The 23,720-nt window shown below is 39.1% G+C and overlaps 1 protein-coding gene across 2 annotated transcripts in view; it reads right to left on the reverse strand.

Annotated features, from left to right (window-relative positions):
• Window positions 1-2,695: 2,695 nt before the first annotated feature.
• Window positions 2,696-23,720, reverse strand: part of LOC136876306 (uncharacterized) — a 40,596-nt gene continuing 19,571 nt past the window's right edge. For both annotated transcript variants that reach the window (XM_068228368.1, XM_067150140.2), the window contains exon 3: window positions 2,696-6,289. In XM_068228368.1, coding sequence (XP_068084469.1) covers window positions 5,114-6,289 — 1,176 coding nt within the window. In that variant the 3' untranslated portion in view covers window positions 2,696-5,113. The remainder of the gene's footprint in view (window positions 6,290-23,720) is intronic.

The raw sequence follows: 23,720 nt of genomic DNA on the forward strand, positions 1-23,720 counted from the left end.
GAACTATCACACTTTGAAATTAGTCAATTAAAAATGAACCCATCTAACATCTTCTCAGAGACGTGGTCAGCCGCTGAGACCAAGAGCCGGACCACGTCTCAGAAACGTGCTGAATATGCCACGAGTTGGTGTCGACAGTTTGGTATGACACAAGTATAAGGCAGTATTATGGTGTTCTAGTCTTCTTTGAACGTCTTTGAAAAGAGGCAATATCGATACTGTTGTTTATGTTACGGTACCTAAATCTTGAAGATTAGGCACAGTGTTTTCTGCTACTGAAATTCCTATGTGGTATATTGTACATAGCATCTTCCATTTTAAATTGGTATTCTACTTCCTCCAACCAGAGGCTGCTATGTAGAAAAAATAATAATAATAATTTCTCTCTTCCACCTTCCCCTTCTGTTTAGCCAATCTATTGTCACCCAACCTGACATTTGGTGCACCGGTCAAGTTTGTTTCCATGGTTTGGCTTGTAAGTTGTGTATTTTTCTCACGAAGGGTTACACTGTATGGGTGACTTTAAATCTTCCCAAATGAATGAACAACTCTATGAAGGGTCATTTATAGCAGGCAACCATGGCTCACAGGAAAGAGGAAAAGTGGACGTGTAAAAGATGTTTTTTGTTCATGTTGCAAGATAAGCTGTAAAGATACTGAGCTCTGAAAAATGAAAATAACTTTCACTTAAACTATGTAAGAACTCTGCTATTGCACCTCTGATACCAATTTCAGCATTAAAGAAATATGTCAAAACAATCCTGACTTAAATAAGTATTTAAAAAACTGGAGGAAAGCACAATTTCTCAGTTTAGGACTTTGTAGCAATTACTAGCAGAGGAAAAATCCCCTCATTCCTGTCACAAAAATTGGAAATAAAAATCTGCCAATATCATCCATGAAGGTTCAGTCAGGTAATTCCATAGAAGATATGTGGAAAGATGAATGAAAAGTCTAAGTAAACCAAAGAAAGAAAATGTTCAATCAACAGAAATACCAGTATAAGGGGATCTGAGAGATATTTAAAAAATAATCTGAACTGTTCCCTTCGAAGAAAAATACACAATGGTTACAACAAATCATGCTCATATGGAAGATCAAGGTACTTTGAATATGCATTTTATTATGTTCATATATATATAGTTTTTCAGTCTGTCAAAACATGAAATAACCAAGATCAATAGCTGCAGTTGCTTAAGTGCGGCCAGTATCCAGTATTCGGGAGATAGTAGGTTCGAACCCCACTGTCGGCAGCCCTGAAGATGGTTTTCTGTGGTTTCCCATTTTTACACCAGGCTAATGCTGGGGCTGTACCTTAATTAAGGCCACAGCTGCTTCCTTCCCACTTCTAGCCCTTCCTTGTCCCATCGTCGCCATAAGACCTATCTGTGTCGGTGCGACGTAAAGAAAAAAAAAACCATGAAATATAACACTATACAGTAACATGCATGTAAAAAATTAAGTAATATTAATGTTTGCAAGAATACTGGTTTGGAAACATTCTCTACTGACAAAATAAACATATTATTCAGAACTGTATAAGATCAAATTTGGGTTTTCAAAGTCCACCAAAAATGTTAATTTATATACCGATGAGGAAAAGAAGAAACAAATCAATTTCATGCATCCCAGTGAATATCATTATTGGATAGAAACCCAGAAAAATTTCTTTAAAAAATCCTATTACAGAGAGATGTGTTACAAAATTTGCAACAAAGCTAGCTAAGTTTGTGTGAAAATTCATGCAACACTCCTCCAATGTCTTGTAACAAGTTTTTATAAAACATAATAGAAGATAATTGAAGGAGCACCCAATCAACTGACAAAAAAAAACACAACAACTTAAGCATAGTTTCCAGAACCAAAAAAGTAACTGAGGTTGGTAAATTTGAAGCACAGAGTGGTTTAAACAATCATCAGAAATGTAGTTGAAGTATAGGTCACCTGAAGACTAACACAGATAGATTTCACTATTTTCTAAGCATCTAACAGTTGGGCTGAAGTATGCAAGACTAACTGCTAAACTAACTTTGGCACTGCTAAAATAGGGAAGGACAAACCATGAAGATTACTTCTTGTTAATTACACATGGCCAATATATACACCACAAATAAGTTTGGAATATCTAAAATGCAATACAATAATAATAATAATAATAATAATAATAATAATAATAATAATAATAATAATAATAATAATAATAATATTTGCTTTACGTCCCACCAACTACTTTTACAGTTTTCAGAGATGCTGAGGTGCCGGAATTCAGTTCTGCAGGAGTTATTTTATGTGCCAGTAAATCTACTGACACGAGGCTAATATATTTAAGCCCCTTCAAATACCACCGGACTGAGCCAGGATCAAACCTGCCAAGTTGGATTCAGAGGGCCAGCGCCTCAACTGTCTGAGCCACTCAGCCCGGCAACAAGGCAATAATAATGTTACAGAATGTTGTTTAATATATCACAAAGAAACACAACCTAGAAATGTAAATGTTTACAAACTCAAAAATTTTTCTTCCAATATCTAACTTAAATAAATAGTAATAATGAAAAGGTTACAATTTGTGTTTTGTTTTCTTTTGTGAAGGTTGCTCCTTCTTTGCTCTGCTTTAGTACCATGTATGGCATTGTCTCTGACATCCTGTGCCATGGTCCCATTCCATCTGGCCAACTCGAATGAGGGTCTGGGAGTATCTGTGGAGGTTGTGGACAATCAAAAACAGCCATATGTAACCTGTCCCATACAGGCTCAATGCAGTTCATGTCCGGTGAATTAGCTGACCTATTTGGTTGGTTGATACCCACCTCTCACACAAAGTTATTCACTGGTGCACCTCGATGAGGGCGAGCATTGTCGTCGAAGAAAACTAATTCAGCACGATATTCATCTCCAAAGGGTTATACAAACGGTCAAAGAATTTCATTGGTATACCGCTGGGCAGTTAACGTCCCTTGAATTGATATAAAAGTTGTGCGATGGCCATGCATAATACCTTCCCACCCTTCCAAATGCATGTATTTCTTGAATGTGCTGGTACATTCCACTGTGTCCTTTAAGTCTCCACATCCTTTGTCGCCGTGTATCTGGCTTAAGTGATTTCCATGTTTAATCTGCAAACATGACATTACGCCATTCATCCAACCCCCAATTAAGATGTTGGATGGTCCACCTTCCCCTCTAAACACGGTGATGTTTCTCTAGCAGAACGTGCCAAATTGGTCAAAATGACCTTACCTGGACATTAAGCAGCTGATCGCGCACAATTTCTGCAGATACATGGACACCGGTTGTCCTCAACAGTCAAAGATGGTCTCCTCTGTGCTGTTACGCAGATGTACCTATCTTGACAAGGGGTTGTTACCCTCAGTCAGCCTTCCCTTGGTCTGTCAGTCACATCATTGGTCTCACGGTACCGTTTTCACATTTTTGACACAGTACTTTAGGGTAACTCCTAGGGTATGTCCACCCTGAATCAATTCTGGCTTGGTTAAACCGGGAAATACATAATGCACATGAAACATAAACACTATATGAAGCTTGTACAGCACTGTATACACTATTACTAGTCCTCACTTAAAATGGCATAGTTCACCCCACACTCAACACAGACTGTAGGCAGCACCATCTGCTGTATTGTAAACAAGCAACTGAATTACTTGTATGTTTACAGTGCTCACGACTGCTTACAAGAGAACTACATACATTCTACAAAATAACATGATTAATCCCACAATATTCCAAACTTCCCTTGAGGTGTACAAATGAATCAGGCTGGGTTTTTCTCCACCAACCTGAAAAGACCTTAGAATTTAAAGATAAGAAATGTAATCATCATCAACACCATCATTATCATCTCAGTTCCAGTTTTCCTTGTGAAAGATTAATTAAAGAGGACTGAAAGAGATAAGCTTTGATGCTCATATAGAATATGTGAATAATGTTATGGTCTGCCAGTTTATGACAAAAAAGTCAGCAGGGAAAACGTGATAATGAACAGGATGAATCGGAACCCATTCCAGTGTCTACAATCTCAATATACACAGTCCAATAATGTGTGTTGAGTTTCAATGCCTAAGGAAGCTTTGAATTATCGGTGGCCTCACTCTGCTACTGAAAGAAAAAACAATGAATTTGGATGCCAAAGTATGAGCACCATGCTTGTTTTAATTTTAATTTCTTGTACATGGATGATACCTCGACTGAAGCAGTTCATTTTTACTTTCCAGCACGAGACTGTAATTTTCTTCCCACCAACACAATTGATGGTCATATACCATAGAAACTTACAAAACCTAAAAAATATATTGCCTATTATAAAGGGATAAGTCCCAAAATTTACAACAAAGCTATATATCAGGGTGTACATGAACATTACATGAGGATGAGAATATCTTGAAGATTATATTGGTGTAAGGATTTAGATATCTCACAGAGATTTCATAAACTTGAATGCAAGATACTTTTGCCAGTTTGAAGGCGATATTACTACCTAAAGCCAGTAAACCACAATTACAATTTTGACAATGCTATCTTTCAAGTTTTCTTTTCAATGGTAAGTATTTTTTCTTAATTTTAGTTTTGTTCATTCAAATATGTTTTGCCTACAGTTTGCAATCATTTAAAAGGTATTCTCTATTTCAATCTCAATTTTGTCAATGTTTAATTTTGGATTTCAAAGTTTTAAAGTCTGGATTTGCAAAGTCGTACTAGAACCTATATAGATTAACTAACTAAAACAGGATAGTTCAGCATTTATTAATTTCTGAAAAAGTTGATTTGGTGGAGGAGAAAATATATTTTGACTATTATCTGCTCATTTACATTCTCTCCTTCAAAAAGCAGGGTAGCACCAGATTATGCAAATGAATACAATACTTCCTCTCTAAACACAGGTAACTTATTACTGAAACTAGTGGAAAATGCTTTATATAGAAGAACACCAATTTTGTTTCAAAATAAGTTACTGTTTAGATAACATCAAGAACTTTTAAACTGTTGCCATCTTATTCCAGAAATAGCCTCATTATGAAAATAAAAATGAAACTTACGAAGACTAGAGCATACATTTTAAACTTACAGTCAACCAAACATACCATCAACTAATATGCTGTCACGACACTGCACTCTTTTTTCTCCCGTCTTTTCCTTGCTGAAGACGTTTCTGTTCAATCAAACATGCATGACAAGTTAGTGAATTTCCAACACGTTCAAAGTAAATAAAACACTGATCACTGTGCTTCTCCATAGGTACATCATATCCTAAACATAACAAGAGTCTGTCAACCCTTCTTAGAACTGAACTGATATGTTCTGGAGCCTCTATTACGTTTGGCATGTTTGGAATAATTACTCTGACACCACGGAGAAAAATGACTGGGCAACGATCCTTCCCGAACATAATTACCTTGTCCACAATAAACTTAGAGTCTGATGAATATGGAGAGATATGAGAAAAAGCCACAAAATGTCCATCTACTGCTTTATGAACAGACCACAAAAGTGAGGGTAGTCTTGTACTAGACACTGTTTCCCACAGAACTTCATACATATCTTCCAATGTTCCATCCGGTAGTAACTTCTTAACCACTCTTTGGTTTTCAATTCTCCTCCGTTTCCTTTCTGAAGCACTGAGGTTACCACTCTCGTTATCCTTGTCAGTAAGGTTATTTACAATATCCTGTACTGAAAGAGTCTCCCCATCCTTTCCTTTATCAACTATTATATACTTCTCTGCTGCCTTATTTTGGAGAACAATTTCCTCATCTTCAAGCAAGTATTCCAGATCTTCATAAACAGCTTTGCCAATACTATCTTCAACATTATGACGTTTCTTTTTCATTTTATACCTTATCCCATTAGGTTTTCCGTTACTTTGGTGATTAGAATGCATTTCCTTGGACTTGAGATTACTATCCGACTGCAGCCTAAGCTTATTTTGATCTTGCTCCAAATGACTTTTAGTAGGGTTACAACCCATTTCTGGTTTTAACACAGATGTCTCTTCTGCAGTCTCATTTGGCTTACAGATTGAATGAGCAGTAATTTCATTTTCTAAATTAGCCAAGATATTTCTTTGTTCTTCCATTTCTTTGTCTGGCTTGGAGCCAAAAAGTAAATCCTGCTTTGATATTGAATATGCAGTAATTTCGTTTTCTACATTAAGGAGAAATAAGTTTTCTTCATTCTGACCATCAGTAGGATCACGACTCTTCATGCTTTTGACATTCTTGATCTTCAATTCCTCATCACTTTTATCCAATACTCGAAGCTTCATCTTCATTCGTTTCTGCAACAAAATTAGAAAGGATATTGCAAAATAGCATTATGAATGGTTCAACCCTCAATAATGGTTAACATCTGGTGGCAAAAAGTCTGGGAGAGAAAATGTGGGGCCAATACACAAATAAATACAGCATTTTCTGGCAACATATTTACACTTTAAAAGTAGGAATGTTCTTATACTAAAAATAAACATATAATTATGTATGTAAACGGATGGTACTCTGCAACAGTTATATTAGTGATTTAAAATATAATAATTACCATAAGCCTTTGTTTCCTTTAACCCACAGGTGGCAGTATTCTCAGTTCAAATTTGTCAGATACATTGTAATTTAATGGAGTTAAAAAGCCATTAACCACTTCCAAGACTCTAGCTCCTCAATAGTTGACTTTTCTTCAAAATTCTTATACTGCAAAAGCTTCCTAATTAGCAAAATACACTTTCACCGAGCAAGTTGGCTGTGCAGTTAGGGTTGCACAGCTGTGAGCTTCCACGGTTTCCCATTTTCACACCAGCCAAATGCTGGGGCTGTACCTTAATTAAGGCCACTGCTGCTTCCTTCCCACTCCTAGACCTTTCCTGTCCCAGTATCGCCATAAAAGCTATCTTTATTGGGGCACCATAAAGCAAAATAATAATAAAAAATATTTAAACTCCTTTAATCAATTTTGTACCATTCAGCTTTGCAAACTGGTTCTGATAGATACTGTAGCAAAACCTTTAGCATTTTTGTCCATGGCTTTCACCAAGTTCTTCGTGAGATTTCACTTCATACGTAGTTGAGGACGAGTTTCGGAGGGTAGTGTATTTCCTAGACACTTTTTAGTGGCGGGGTTCCTCCTATGAACAAGCGCATTCGTTTTGTAGTGGGTGCTCCTTCTGGTCCTGACACAACCCTCCTAATGGAGGGCATGTTTTCTTCTTCAGAGGTAGGGTGAGGGAGTGCTTAAGCTGGATCCGCCCAGGGTGCCATATATGGCACGGCAAACTACACCGCCTTCTTGGACTCTTATTGAAACTTTGTGTATTGTATTGTTTACTAGGTACTGTCGTGTTCAGAGAAGTCCCACCTAACGTCTTACGTGGTTTGTTTTGGTATATCATGCTCATTGGTATGGTCTACCTACATAAAAATAAGGCTTGTTTACACGAGTGCCAATAATGGCTGCAAGTAATTCCCGAGTTACTTCTATAGTTATTTATATGAACCCTGTTGTGCTATATTTTTCTCGATGGTGTTTATATGTATGGGGATTAGCTAAGATATGTCTTGGTGATGATTGGTGTCCTTTCATTTGAAGTAGAAGTTCCAGTGCTGTCTTTCCACCTGGCACAACTCAGCCTATAATTGTTATAGTTCTCATGTTCCTTTCCGTTCTTTTCATTCTTCTTTATCAACCTAGCAATGCATAATAGTGTAGACTATAAGTTATATGTTTTAATTTAACCATTTGTAATCACACAGAGTAAAAGTTTCACATAAAATTGACACTGCATTGTGGTTTTTTGTTGAAATGTATCTTTTATGAGTTATTCATCCTGTCTTTCCGCTGCCTCACATTTATGGGTTCATACATTTTTCTAAGAGAATTTCATTATGAGAAGTACTCAACTTGTTGGAAAGTGATGAACTTTCTGTCGTAGAAAAGGTATTCATCGAGCCTCCAGACGCTGCAGTTTTGTCGAACGGGACAGAGGGGATGAAGATGAAGGTGGCTTCACCTACAATTTACCGAACGAACAAATTAGTGACCCGTGAAACTCCAACTGACTATCAAGACTTTGAAGATGTGCCTGTTGAAGTGGATCAAGTTGAGTTGATACAAGTAAGACCCAGAAAGGTACCTCAAATACCTGAAAAATGGGAAAAGCAAAACCTTAGCACACGTTCAGGAATATTTTCCAACAGTGACTTCACCTAACTTCGAGAAAAATTGTGCATTGAACTGTTTGAGCAAATTTTACAGATTACATTTTTGATCACTTAGTTTCTGAATCTAACAAATGCGCCAGCTTTTTGAATTGTCCTTCCCCGAATATTACTCGGCAAGAAATGAAAGTTCTCATTGCAAATTTGATTTTATCTGTGTACAATACCGTTCCTTCGAAGAATTATATCGGGAGGATGCCTGTGATGTGCAACATTCTGTGGTGGCAAGTGCTATGCGGCGAAAAAGGTTTATTGAAATTTGCTGTTTCATTCACTGCGCTGGTAACACAAACCCAAATTTCAACAACAAAATGTTGAAGTTAAAACCTCTGATTGACCTTATATGTGCTCACTTCATAGAAAAATTTCGAGCTGAGGAGCACTTGTCATATGATGAGTGTATGGTGACATATGGGAGGCATTCCTGCAAACAATTTATAAGAGAAAAACCTATTCGTTTTGGTTTATAGGTATGGGGTCTAAACACCCGTCATGGATATATTGTAGATTTAGAAGTATACCAAGGAAAAAATCCTAACGCGAATGCCCAGTATGAAGCAGAATTTGGGAAGTGCGCAGACCCCCTTGTAACAATGCTGGATAATCTTCGACCGGATCTGAAAAATTTGCCCTTCAAATTATACTTCAGCAATCTCTTTACTGGAATGGGACTGCTAACACATTTGGTGCACGGGGATACGGTGCTACAGGCACATTTCAAGAAAATCGCATTTCTAAGGGTTGTAATCTGAAACCTTCCACAACGACGAAGCAAGAAAAACGGGGTACATACACTATGTGACCAAAACATACGTTTTTCATCTTAGGTGCATTGTGCTGCTACCTACTGCTAGGTACTCCATAGCAGCGACCTCAGTAGTCATTAGACATCGTGAGAGAGCAGAATGGGGCACTCCGCGGAGCTCACAGACTTCGAACGTGGAGTAATAGGCAGACATCTATCCAGAACATCACACAGGAATTCCAAACTGCATCAGGATCCACTCCAAGTACTATAACAGTTCGGCGGGAAGTGAGAAAACTTGGATTTCATGGTCGAGCAGCTGCCCATAAGCCACAAATCACACAGGTCAATGCCAAACGACGCCTGGCTTGGTGTAAGGAGCGTAAACATTGGACGACTGAACAGTGGAAAAATGTTGTGTGGAGTGACGAATCATGGTACACAATGTGGCGATCCGATGGCAGGGTGTGGGTATGGCGAATGCCCGGTGAACATCATCTGCCAGCGTGTGTAGTGCCAACAGTAAAATTCGGAGACTGTGGTGTTATGGTGTGGTCGTGCTTTTCATGGAAGGGGCTTGCACCCCTTGTTGTTTTGCGTGGCACTATCACAGACAGGTCTACATTGATGTTTTAACTCTCTTGGTGCCAGGTGGTAGTGCTAGCACCCGCCCTTTAAATTGCCAGAGCCGATCTGGTCAGCCATTAACAATCCAGTCGGAAGTTGCCAGAGCCGATTACATCGGCCGGCTTAAAATTCTGTGATATACATAATTTTGAGGCAACCTATAGTGATGTGCATACTTTTGTTACAACCTGTAGTAAAGGGGCTACACGTTATTGTGTGCCTGGCCTTGCTTTAGCAGTTCTAAGAGGGTGTTATACCCTTCACAAGAATCGTTTCCTGTGTTTACAAATACTGCTAACCGGTCAGTTAGAGATTGCTCCTTGCAGTGAGTGGATTTGTGACAGGAAAATGGCATGTTGTTCACGTGATATTTTTTCAGCAGGTATTGATGACAATAAATTAACGCAGTATTTGGAACAGTGCGAAGTTAACGCGGATGATTTATCGGATAGCGGTAGGGAATTTAGTTCAGAGAGTAGCGACGAAATTATACCGGACATGTCCGCGGAATCACCGCAGGTAAAGAAGAGACGTTTAATTGTGTCTAACAGCACTAAAGCTACTCTGAATATGGTGGTAGATGAAACTAGTGATAACGAATATGATGATGATGTCTCTGGAGAACATTTTGTGGAAATTTGTCCCAATGAACCCGACAACATTACTCAACCTCTTGTCTCCTTCAAGGAACTTCTGGAGCCTAATCATGCCCCACCGTCTGATTCTCCACCCATATCATACTTCAATTTCCTTTTCACTTACTCTCTGCTAAACCTTATAGTCACATATAGTCCTCTATCTTTACCTAAATGTCGGTCTCCACGGGCCAAGTGTAGTGTGCCTGCCTCTCACCCGGAGGTCATGGGTTCGGTTCCCGCCCAGGTCAAGAATTCTCGCCTGGTCCTGAGGGTTGGTTCGTGGTTCACTGAATCTAAGTGACCCTAAGTGTTTGCAATTGAGGAGATATCTGAGGGTGAGAGGGCGACCCCGGTCTGGAAAACCAAGAATAATTACTGAGAGGATCCATCTCACTGACCATGATTCACCTCGTAAACTGCAGGTACCGAACTGAGCAGCGGTCGCTTAGTACGTCAAAGCAAATCACGGCTTTAGTGCCAAACATTTCTTAATTTCGTAAAATCTGTTGTATTGTAAAAGTATTTTTTTAATATATACTACAAGCGAAAACGAGAAACTATTTTTTATGAAAACAAAAAACTATAATATCAACAACTAATTTTTTACTTATTTAATAATTCAGAATTATTTTAATACTGTGTTGTCCGCATGTAGAAAATTTGTTGTCAGTATTTGCCAAACATCGATACATACATGCGAATTTTATCGGTGAGTAAAATTGTCTTGTTTTTACTAGTGGCATATGTTTCAATTTTTACTTTTACGTTTTTATTTTTCTCGTTCAAATTAGTTATTCTATAGAACTGTATTTAGAAATACATTATACATAATTACGTATATTCTTTTGTATCGTAAATTATTTTTTCAAAGTAGATATTGAGAGAGAAATTGCGAAAATATTTTTCTCTTCCTAAAAATAAACACTATCGACAACTATAAATCAACAATAAAACGTTTTTGACTCTTTATATCACTCCGAACCAGTTTCTTATTCTACGTAGTCGATATGTAGAAAATTTCATGCCGGTATTTGCTATACACCGGTAGATATACGCGAATTTTAAAATACATGTATTTCCACTGAAAACGGCCTGGCACTTTACAGCAGTAGAGTGGAGGCGGAGCTCTGGCCTCTTCCAGCTGATGGGGAGTGGCCGACCAGATCGGCTCTTGGCTCCAAGAGGGTTAAGCACCTTCTTGCTTACCACTGTTGAAGAACACTTCGGGGCTGGCGATTGAATCTTTCAACACGATCGAGCACCTGTTCACAATGCACAGCCTGTGGTGGAGTGGTTACACGACAATAACATCCCTGTAATGGACTGGCCTGCACAGAGTCCCGGCCTGAATCCTATAGAACACCGTTGGGATGTTTTGGAACGCCGACTTTGTGCCAGGCCTCACTGACCGACATCGTACCTCTCCTCAGTGCTCCGTGAAGAATGGACTGCCATTCCCCAAGCAACCTTCCAGCACCTGATTGAACGTATGCCTGCGAGAGTGGAAGCTGTCATCAAGGCTAAGGGTGGGCCAACACCATATTGAATTCCAGCATTACTGAAGGAGGGCGCCACGAACTTGTATGCCATGTTCAGCCAGATGTCCGGATACTTTTGATCACATCGTGTATGATTACCTAAGAGCTTGGAGGAAGGTGTCCAGGTTTGCCATTGGGTGGATAATTCAGTAGTAACCGTAACATCTACATGTTATGGAGTTTGCCCTGAAAAACAGGTATCTCATTATGTGAAAGAAAAAGGACAGGCTAGAGGTGGAAAAGTCAGAGTGTCTCTGTCATACATGATTTCTCAGTACAATATGGGTATGGGAGGTACTGATCGTATGGGTTGTAACTTGACAGATGTGCGAGTCGAAATACTAGGAAAGAAGTGGTGGTGGGCAATATTTGCCTGGCTCGTCAATGTAGGAATGCATAATGCATGGCATGATATAGATGTTGATTCCCATAGGGAACCTGAAATATTTGTCCCAAATGAGTAAATTTATAATACCAATATAAATGGTCCTTTATTGGACATTATAAATTTTCCAGCTAACTCATTCCTGGTTGGCAGCGTTTCGCCCCAGTGTGCTAAGTTGATCTTCAAGATCAACAAACATATATGTCTCCAGCATAAAAAGAAGACCCCTTACACCGATTTTATTCGTTACTAGGACACTGACTTGTTGGAAATTTTAACCCAACATGAATGAACATTTTATTTCATCACCATAATCATTGCTGCCTCTGTGGATCAGCGGTAGAGTGTCGGCCTCCGGATCCCAAGAAGCGGGTTCAAACCCGGCAGAGGTAGTCGGATTTTTGAAGGGCGGAAAAAAGTCCATTCAACACTCCATGTCGTACGATGTCGGCATGTAAAAGATCTCTGGTGATACATTTGGTGTTTACCCGACAAAATTCATTAAAATCTCAGCCACAGACGCCCAAGAGAGTTTCGGTTTACTCGATCTGCCATCTAGTAGGCCTAGAGTAAAACGGAACATCGAAATTGACGAGCAGAGAGCCAGATGGCATCAAATTGAAATGTCTGCACATGGTAGCTGAGGCCATACGATTTTTTTTTTTTTACCATAATTATTATATGTATTTTAATTGTCCTGCCATTTTTTGTTAAATCTTTTAGCTGAAGATGTTCCATAATTGGAACGAAACATGTTCTATTTAGTATACACTCAGAATTTAAGCTGGATTATCATGTAAACAATAAACTAGCTATAAGAAACTGACAAGTATTGGAAGGTGGGAATCTCCTTATAACTTAACCTTAGTTGTGTTGAGCCAATACAGGACAAAATATGAGATTCATAAGCTACAATAAGTTATTACATTGACTTTCTCCAGTAATACTGACAACCTCATGACACGTGCGAACGCTACACAGCACAAGTAAATGAGCTCTGCAATTCACCTGCCATATCAGCAAGTAAACCACCATCTTATAATTCCAGAGTGTGCTAGTGTATCATTTTAATTGTCAGGTTGAACAATAGTGAAGTACTATGACGCATAACGCCGTGAATGAACGTCTGAATAAGTTTGAAAAACAGATGTCTGATTTTCAAGTTCACTTGGAGCAAGCCATGGCTGCTGGTGCAGCAAGTGCTGCCAACCCCAACGACACTCTAACCGGACTTGCATCCCACTTCGAGGCCTTCTGATAAATTCTATCTGCAGAATTAAGTGACATGAAGAAGATAGGCCATCTACAAGAACATCTAGATCGGCAGCATAAGCAACTTAAAGATGTAGAACAATATAGCAGAAGGAACTGCTTCCTCCTTAACGGCGTAAGTGAGACCCCAAGCGAGGGTACCTATATTGTGGTGTTAGAAAAGCAAGCTGAACATTCAATTGTCTATGGACAGCATAGATCAGTGTCACAGACTGGGCCGTATGAAGAGGACGGCGGCTGAGGTGGTCTCTGCAGGGAATAGACCTATTATTACTAAATTCCTCAGGTACCATGAACAAGACCGCATCTGGTGTGCCCAGCAAAATCTGTTCATCACAGAATCCCTGACGTCCCCACGGAAGGAAGTATTAAATAAAGCACAGGACTTCTGGGGTATGTGGCGGGTTTCAGCACAGAATGGCCGCATTATTGTTTATACAGTTAATGGAAAGAAGCTGCAAATGAATACACCTTGTGAATTGAACTCACACTTGAAGTGACTAGGTGGATTATCGGAGTGATGAAACTGCAGCAATGTTCCTTGACAATATTACTGTTTTTATTAGGTTTATTGTGTGTGTTTGTGTGATGTGTTAACCAGTCAGTGGTCCACTTCATCGGGATATCCAGGTAAGATTTCTGTCTTAGTTCAAACACGTCCGTTAGCCAGCTAATTACGGGACCTCCCTCCGACAGTAACCATAGCTCTAACAACAACACTTCATCCCAGCCCATGTCCGCCTAAGCAGCACAACGGTTAGTGTTATTAGCTGTCATCACAGGGGCCCGGGTTTGATTCCCGGTACTGCCAAAAATTTAAGAATGGCAGGAGGGCTGGTGTGTGGTTGAAATGGTACATACAGCCCACCTCCAATGAGGGTGTGCCTGAAAAAAGCTGCACCACCTCGGGATGAGGGCACGAGTTTGTATTCCAGCCCATTGATGCCTTCTGAAATTAAAAACTTTCACTGTATCCTTACAGCCATCATTTGAACAGCCTAAACTTACTCGAACACTTGGACGAGATAAGGGTATATTTAAATTTCTTAATCTTTTATCTCCCATATTAGCATGATTTGCTGTAACCATTGTGTATTTTACTTCGAAGAGAGTGGTTCAGATTATTTTTTAAATATCTCTGATCCCCTTATCCTGGTATTTCTATTGACTGAACATTTTCATTATTTTTTTACTTGGACTTTTCATTCACCGTTCCACATTTCTTCTATGAAGCTACCTGACTGAACCTTTATTGATGATATTGACAGATTTTTATTTCAAATTTTTGTGACAGCAATGAGGGGATTTTTCCTCTATTAGTATTTGCTACAAAGTTCTAAAGTGAGAAATTGTGCTTTCCTCCAGTCTTTTTATACTTGATTAGGTCACGATTGTTTTGACTGTTTTTAATGTATAATAGATCTCTCGTGGCTGGCTCACGACTTTGGAATTTCCTTCCAGCAGCTGTCATGAACTCTTTAAGTCGATATCAAAATTTAAAACTGCATGCAGAGATTACCTGTTGAATACCACCGACTGTTTCGTGTGATTGGTGACATATCATACGTTGTGTGATTGTGGTAGGTAGGCGAGTAACATTGCCATTTTACTGTACAGCTGAAGAACTATTTTTATTGTTAGAGTGTAAATGTACATATTATTTAGCTTTTAACTCATGTACACACATCATTGTTTATGGCCATACCTGTATTTCGGTTACTTTATTATGTGATGATGATGCTTGTTGTTTAAAGGGGCCTAACATCTAAGTCATCGGCCCCAACTTTATTATGTATTGTGTTCTGTTTATACTTTGCTTATATGTTTCAGTCTGCATGTTACTTTTTTCATTATGACCTTTCCTCTTTCTCTTTTACTTTTATGCTCTGGATTTCTTTATTTTATTTGTTGAGTTTTGTTTTCTTTCTTCATTACATGTTCCCCAAATCTGTTATTTAGCTTATTTATCTTTGATTCTGTGACAGAATAGTACATTTCTTTAATATGATGTATTATCTTGTCATTTACATGGTTTAGCCACTGCTGAAGTCAAATAAATGAATAAATAAATAAATAAACCTGAAGGAGATGACAAAAGCACTGCAATGTCTTCAACAAATCCTTTTTATTTATTTTTTTGATGTTGCACCCACACAGATAGGTTTTATGGCGACGCTAGGCTAGGGATGAGTTAGGAGTGGGAAGGAAGCGACCGTGGCCTTAATTAAGGCATGACTCCAGCATTTGCCTGGTTTGAAAATGGGAAACCATGTAAAGCCATCTTCAGGGCTGCCGACAGTGGAGTTTGGACCCACTATCGCCAAAATACAAGCCAATAGCTCTGTGACACATGCCACAGGGCAACTTGCTTGGTAACCTTGATTTTGCGTGTAATTCACCTGACATGTTATGCCACAGTTCTTATTGTCTTCCATTAGCTCATCGTCACTGTTTAAAATCATGTTGCAGAAGATGATGACTCCACGAACCAGGTTCAGAGATTTGTGCTCTTCCAATATGATGGGGTTACTGCCAAAGTGGTCGCACTTGAGCAACCGATCAGCTTGACCTACACTGTGCATATTGAGCAGCAAACTACCATTATGCAACTTCAAGTCTTCAAATTCACTGCAGGCACCTTCTATGTGTCTAAAAAAAAGAAGAATCGATTTAATCAGCTTGAAATCTTATCCATCGGTTATGGTAACAACCAGGAACCTAGGGAAGCTGGATCCCATCTTTTCACACTGTGCATTTTCCCACGGGGTTGCACCTCTTAAGGAATCAAAAGTTGAGGACTTGAATGGCGGACCATCATGGACAGGTTTCAGTTGTTTCAAAGCCAAGTCCGAACATATCCTACCCGAATGCCACCAACTCTGATCATGGGCAAACTCTGTAGTTGTCGTGCATCCAAGACAATACCTGCCTGGTTTGGAAGGTACTGCCCAGGATCCGATATTAAACGATGCCATAGCGTACACAGAGGAGTTCCTGTTCAGGCATTTGTATGTGAGGGAACCTGTGTTTTCAAGTAGATACTACTGCGGGGTACATGATGCTCCCACCCGACAGGTTGTGGATACTGTCTGAACTTTATTGTGTAGTTGCACAAGTAAGAGGCCCTTCTCCATGCAGCACACATATTAAATTTTGAACCAGTCTACAACTAACCCTCGAGAGGGGCCCGATGACCACATGACTTTAGTCGCCTTCTACGACAAGCAGGGATTATCTGCGGAGGTATTCAAACCTTCCCACCCACAATTCCATTGCTGTAATCCATTTCTACACTGAGGTGGTTTCGTACGACAGGCAGGGGATACTGTGTGTGTATTCTATTACCTCAGCGATAGGGGGAAATAATGTGTTCTTCTTAAACACTGGCATTTCCCCTGCCTCATACATCTTGCATAAGAAAATTAATTAGCCTTGCCATACCTTACTCTCTAAAGGCAGCCGGTAATACTAATCTTGGCAAAACACAATTAATTCGATGTGCCTCAAAGTTCATTACTTTCCTGCTATATTTCTGCCTTGCTTTTTCACATAACTACTTTTCTACCTTAGTTTCTAATATTCATAAATCTACTTTCTTCATTAGCTCATCATCACTGTTTAAAATCAGGTCGCGGAAGATGATGACTCCACGAACCAGATTCAGAGATTTGTGCTCTTCCAATTTGATGAGGTTACCGCCAAGTGGTCGCACCTGAGCAACCGATCAGCTTGAGCTACACTGTGCATACTGAGCAGCTAACTAATATTATGCATCTTCTTCAAGTCTTCAAATTCACTGCTTTCTGCCTACTTATTATTCTGGAAATAAAGAGCCTAGAATCATATCAATCACTTGAATGCTCTTTTTATAAAATATCATCAAATGACACAATTTTCATACACACTGTAGACAACTACCTTAGGAAAGCTAAGGGTGTCAAGTTGAGAAAAATATCCATGGTTCATATAGCCCTAAAAATATTCTAGGAACATCAAGACATTTGCTACCCAGCCAAATTTCCTGGAGATAATCAGCTGACACGACGTTATGCATACATGCCTATCAGTGTTCAGTCTGCAAGCCTTTGAGAATGAAAAATGCCTCCAAAATCCTCTATTTGCAACTACCTCTGTGGCCCTCATTTAGTTCCATATTTCTTACTTTAAAATTATTAACAACTGAGTGTACTATTAAGTAATATACAGGAAGGGCAGAAAGTAACTACGTATTAATTAATGACTGTAGAATTTTTCACATAAATGGAATCATAATGAAAATAGTGCGTACATGCACGTCACTGAATAGAATTTGAACTTTTGTGCATCAGATACAGGCGCTGGCTGTAACAGGCGTATATGCAACAATAACAAAGATAGCTCATCATCTGTCTGTTAGGAAATGAGCGCAGACTGCCGCACACTATGAAGTGTGAAATTCAATAATCACTTCTCGAAGCTACTGATCACGGGTTCAATTAAGGATGCAAGATGTGGCCGTCCATACATATCCTGGACAGAGGAGTACAAGACAAATATGAGAGAAATGTTCATTAATCACAACCCAGCTAAATCACATCAGGCAGCTTGTACAAGGTGCGCAGTACAGGGGATGACTACAGAATGAAATATAGAGAGTTGATGGTGGGTTGGCACAAGGACTGGCCTTAACTGTTTCAGAACATTCTCTGGAGTGATGAGGCCGTATTCCATGAGGGAGGTTTCATCAATAGACACAACCGTCATTACCGGGCAGAACATGATTCCAGTATAACAGAGGAGAAGATGCAGAATTGTTCAAAAGTCACCATGTGGTGCAGAATGATTGGACCATATCTCCTATGTGACACCAAGAATGCGGTACACTACCATAAGATGCTTCAAAATTATGTATAGCCCATGGTGCTGGAATGAGAAAACATCAACATTATTTTCATACAGGATGGTGCACTTTCTCATTTTGTAAATGACATGCATAGGTGGTTGGATGAGAAGTTTCTGCGACATTAGTTGGGGTGACGTGGATCTCACGAATGGTCTGCAAGAAGAGTGAGGCCTACCAATGAAACCTTATACAACAACTAGAAACACAAATCTGGAATGTTATCACCAAATGTTCCAGACAACTTCCTCCAGAAGACTGTAGTGGATTCTATGACTGGACGTTTGAGGAAATTAGTAGATGTCACAGGTAGCTACATTGAATCTTGTGGTATTTCCAAGTAATAATGCACAAATAAATTTAATTTCAATAAATTAGCATTAAAAGTATAGAATTGATATCCTTTTCAATACCCAGTTACTTTCTAGCCACACTGTACTGAAAGATAGGAATATGAAAGGGAATGCTTAATATGATAAACACAATGACAGGTCAGTGTTGGAAGAGGGAGCAACAGAAAGAGACAAGAACAAATATGAAAACAAAAAAGTACAAGGACAATCTCCAGAGCTTCATATACTGCCACCCTGAAGTAGACAAGCTCTCTGCTCACCAATCCCAGTTCTTCAACATCCATTTCTTCACAGCCCCCGACAACCTTATTTCTGCTTCCCAGCTTCATCAGGAGGGCGGACATCAACACTCATTGATGGCCCATTTAAACAGACCTTCAGTCACGATGTGGGCAATGCGGAATAAGAGAAAATTCGGATAAACCATCGCTCGCCTGTTCTTCCTCTACTTCTGCTATTTGTTTTACGTCGCACCGACACAGATAGGTCTTATGGCGACCATGGGACAGGAAAGGCCTAGGAATGGGAAGGAAGCGGCCGTGGCCTTAATTAAGGTACAGCCCCAGCATTTGCCTGGTGTGAAAATGGGAAACCACGGAAAATCATCTTCAGGGCTGCCGACAGTGGGGTTCGAATCCACTATCTCCCAGATGCTAGCTCACAGCTGCGCACTCCTAACCGCACGGCCAACTCGCCCGGTCCTCTACTCTTCTTACCCTTCATGGCCTAGTCTGTGATTCTCTAATGTAAGTTATCCACCTCCACTCACTTCACAGGCACCCCCCATCACCAAAGCTGGTTCATACGAACTTCTTCAACCCACGAGTTTATTTCTAACTAGCAGTGTCGTATGCTTCACTACACATAAGAATAGAATCAAGTCCATGAAGTTTTCCTAAGTGAATGGCCAAAAGACATTCAGAAAGATATGTATACACATTATTTCAACCCTACAGATTTATTTAACATCTGTATTACTTAAAATGTTTATACACATATTTTGTTTCCAAGCACATGGTTTCAATGTACTATGTATTTAGGTTAATTCAATTAATTCTGACATTTATTAATATGGACAAAAACAAGCCCCAGTTAATTATGTTTTACTATGTACTGTGCCTGTATCAGGCTCTCTCACCTATTAGATAACCAAGTGAATCACTTCAATGGAGCTTCCTTTATGATCAATTTGATATCCTTACCTCAATATCTGAAAAAACCTCTTAACAATTTCTCAAGGTTAGATAATAAAAATGAATTTGTACTTTTAAGAAACGTTTAATCCCCTAAGATCACTGCTTCGGAAGAAAAGTTTCCCACTAGGGGAAAAAAATGCTTATCTGTGCATACTTAAGGTGTTTTGTTGTTTCTAAGACCCAATTTAGAACCTCAGCCTGGGCACCTAAGAGTGCTTTTGGGTTTTCTTCTTTTATTGTTTTACATATCTTTGAAGTACGAAGTTCTCTGTTACAGAGTCTTATGTTTCTAGGATGACTGAAAGTGCCTCATGAATTTGTGTCTATTTTCATTTTTATACCTACCTTTAAACATGACCATGCTTTGACTTCCATTTTTTTTTTTTAAAGTACGGACTATAGTATTATCCTCAGGTTGCAAGTGCCTCCTGCCATTGTTCCCACCTATTTGTAACTAAAATCATTTTCGCTACTCTCCTGTCACCTCATCCTTATTACGAATAAGGTATCCTGAGTCCAAGCAGCTTTCCCTCCCATGCAATACAGACAGCTTGAAAACAGAAAGATAATTTTGCCTGAAAGCTTATTTCTTTCTTACAGAATAAGAATACTGTTGATTGCAATCGACAGGTCACTCCATTGGCTACGCTACACCTTAATTCAATTTCAATTACTTATATGCTCCTGAAAGAATATACATTCTAAGTGTTTGAAATGATCCACCTGCCCCAAACTTCTATTCCCCACTTTACATTCTATCCTCTAGGGTTTCTTCTCAACTGACATCACCAATTTTCATATCATACACCCTCTACCTCTTTACCCGCTCTAAGGTAGGAGGTAGACTGCAAGCTTTCTGCACAGTCTACAATTGACAATAAGTGGCCAAAACTGCTTACCACATTTATACCCAACTGAATTCCTCCCTGCAATTGTATAACATTCAGTAGATAACTCATGTACATTATGATCAATAGGGATGAAAGATTACAACCTTATTTCTTTTTTTTACAACTGGTTTTAGGTCGCACCAACACAGATAGGTCTTGTGGCAACAATGGGATAGGAAAGGGCTAGGAGTGGGAAGGAAATGACCGTGGCCTTAATTAAGGTAAAAATAGGAAACCGCAGAAAATCATCTTTAGAGCTGCCGACATTGGGATTTGGATCCACCATCTCCCAAATGCAAGTTCACAGCTCTACGCCTTAAACTGCACAGCCAACTCACTCTGTACAACCTTATCTAAATGCTGTAACTACTTTAAATCAAGAATTAAATCTAATATAATTCTCACTCTGCCTAATTATCATTAGAAATACCTTTGACGGCCTATAAGAAGCTACCTTTGATTACATATTCCCTCAGTGGGGTTGTTTATTTTTTGTTTTTGCTAGCTGTGTAATACCACATAATATAGAAAAGCTTTCAGTAACACTGGTATAGAGTAGAAGAGGGAGACAGTCAGCTGCAATTAATGTTCAGCTCCAGCATCTGTCTAGAGTGAAAATGGGAAGCCATCGATAACCCTTTCTAACAACAACAACAACTACTACTACTACTACTACTACTGGGCCGATGACCTTCGATGTTAGGTCCCTTAAAACAACAAGCAGCATCATCATCATCATCACTACTACTACTACTACTACACATATCCTGCAGATAACGTATGTCACTTATCAATATTTTATTGGCATTTAACACACAAGTTTGCTATTTTTAATACTAGATGATAAAGTGATTGTATGGAACAAGTTACTTAACACCAGGAAGATAAGAAACTAAACTAAACACCAGTGTATTAACCGAGAAGCAGTGCGTGTAAAAAAAATCGAAAAACAAAGAATAATCACAATGACTATTAAGTTCTTTCTCCAGGTTGGACTGTGTAGTTGTTTTATGTACCTACTGTACAGGCTGCTGTCAAATGCATTGCAGTAGTCTTCATCAAGCCACATGATGTACCCCTACTTGATATGAGGCAATCAATCTCTCCAGGCAGCTAAAATTAACAACTGTGCTTTGCCTTACACCATATCTCCACCCCCAGGCTCCCATGAGCCAATAGACATAAAAAAAGGGCTGATTTTGTAGCCCTCCTCTTATTCATTTGTTCAGGAGTTTCTTTATTTCTATACTTTTTATTTCACATTTCTGGGGCACAGCTGCTAAAATTTTAATCAATAAAAATTTAATGGTTTGTTTTGGAGGAATGCTTAGCTGTTGCTGAAATTTCCATGTCTTGGTTTTTGGTGTGACGGATACATTCTCTCAGTCTGGTAGAAATTAGTCACTACATTTTGCCTATGTAGCAGATACTGCAGCTACATTCAATGTGGTTAATTCTATAGTGTCTTTGGAGTAAAGAACTAACTTCCAGCATGGCTTGTAAATAGTCTTGATGTAATATTTACTTAATATCTTCTCAATCTAGTTTGTTGTGTTTCTTCTGTAGGACAATACCGACAGATCGGTTTCTCCACAGCGGCCTTTACATGGTTCTATTTTCCTACAAGTTTTCTGAATATTATGTCTTGAGTACCCATTTCTCATGAGGGTTTCAGTGAGGTGTTTTCTCTCTTCTTTGTTTTGCATTGGATATTTCTATGACCTTAAGTAGTCTGATCAGAATAGCTTAGTTTAATTATGAGTGCTGGTGACAAGAGGCATGCAAATGCCCATCCACATGTGTGTGAGGTACCAGCTATACAAGTCTGGGATCTGACTTATATTGGCATTATTGGAAGCAATACAAAGGTGAGAGGACAACTGTAGAAACAGTCAAGGATACAGACATACTCCACAGCTTCACACTGGGCTTCACTATAAGCATGTCACAGATTATATACGTTGAGAGTTCCGATCTGTGGTTGTTTCACTGACGTTGGGTAATAAAATTTAATACTCTCCACAAGATTCCATTACCAACCTTGATTATGACTTTAAATCAGAAATTAACCTCCATGAACTGAATGGCAGACATGGGTCAAGTTCTACATTCCACAAATGCTTCTCAGTTTAACAATCATATTCCAACTGAAATGAAAAAATTATGTTTTAGATAATTGAGTCAAACTATGAGATTTCCCTTTTGATTGATCTTTGATTTAAGTTATCTGCGTATAAACGCACTGTATTTATTTTAGGAGAATTTAATATTTGAAATCAGTGGTAGCTCTAGGGAAACAACAAGATATGTCATAATAGAAACAAAAACCTACAACCTCTTTTCCAGTCAATGACCAGGTCAGGGATGGCATGAATGAAGCCCCTATCTTCCAGCGAGGATAGGAATCGTGCCAGTTGCCAAGGCCTGTCCCACTCATCCAGGACAATGATTAATGACTGACAGATGAAATGAAATGATAATGGAGAGTGTTGCTGGATGAAAGATGACAGGGAAAACCGGAGTACCCAGAGAAAAAGCTGTCTCGCCTCCACTTTGTCCAGCACAAATCTCACATGTAGTGACTGGGATTTGAATCATGGAACCCAACAGTGTGAGGCTGACACGCTGCCGCATGAGTGTTGGAGGCTTCAATGATGTCATAATAGAAACAAATGGAAAGTTATCTTTCGTTATTAACCTAGTAGGATAAACTTCTGAAGAACCTTGGTGAGCCCTGCTGTGAAGTAATTTTGACATAAAGCTTGATTTAACTGCACAGTTGGTATGTGCTCTGCACATGCACTTTAGTAAGACATTAGAGGGTGACTTGACTCATACTGGGTTTTTCTATATGCATGTTGAAGGTTGTATATTGAGGGTTCTGATCTGTGATCATTTCACTGACGTTGGATAATAAATTTAATACTCTCCACAAGAATCCATTATCAATCTTGCTTATGAGGATCAACTGAAAGGAAAAG

This window comes from Anabrus simplex, chromosome 6 (assembly GCF_040414725.1).
Source record: "Anabrus simplex isolate iqAnaSimp1 chromosome 6, ASM4041472v1, whole genome shotgun sequence".
In the NCBI taxonomy this organism is placed as follows: Eukaryota; Metazoa; Arthropoda; class Insecta; order Orthoptera; family Tettigoniidae; genus Anabrus; species Anabrus simplex.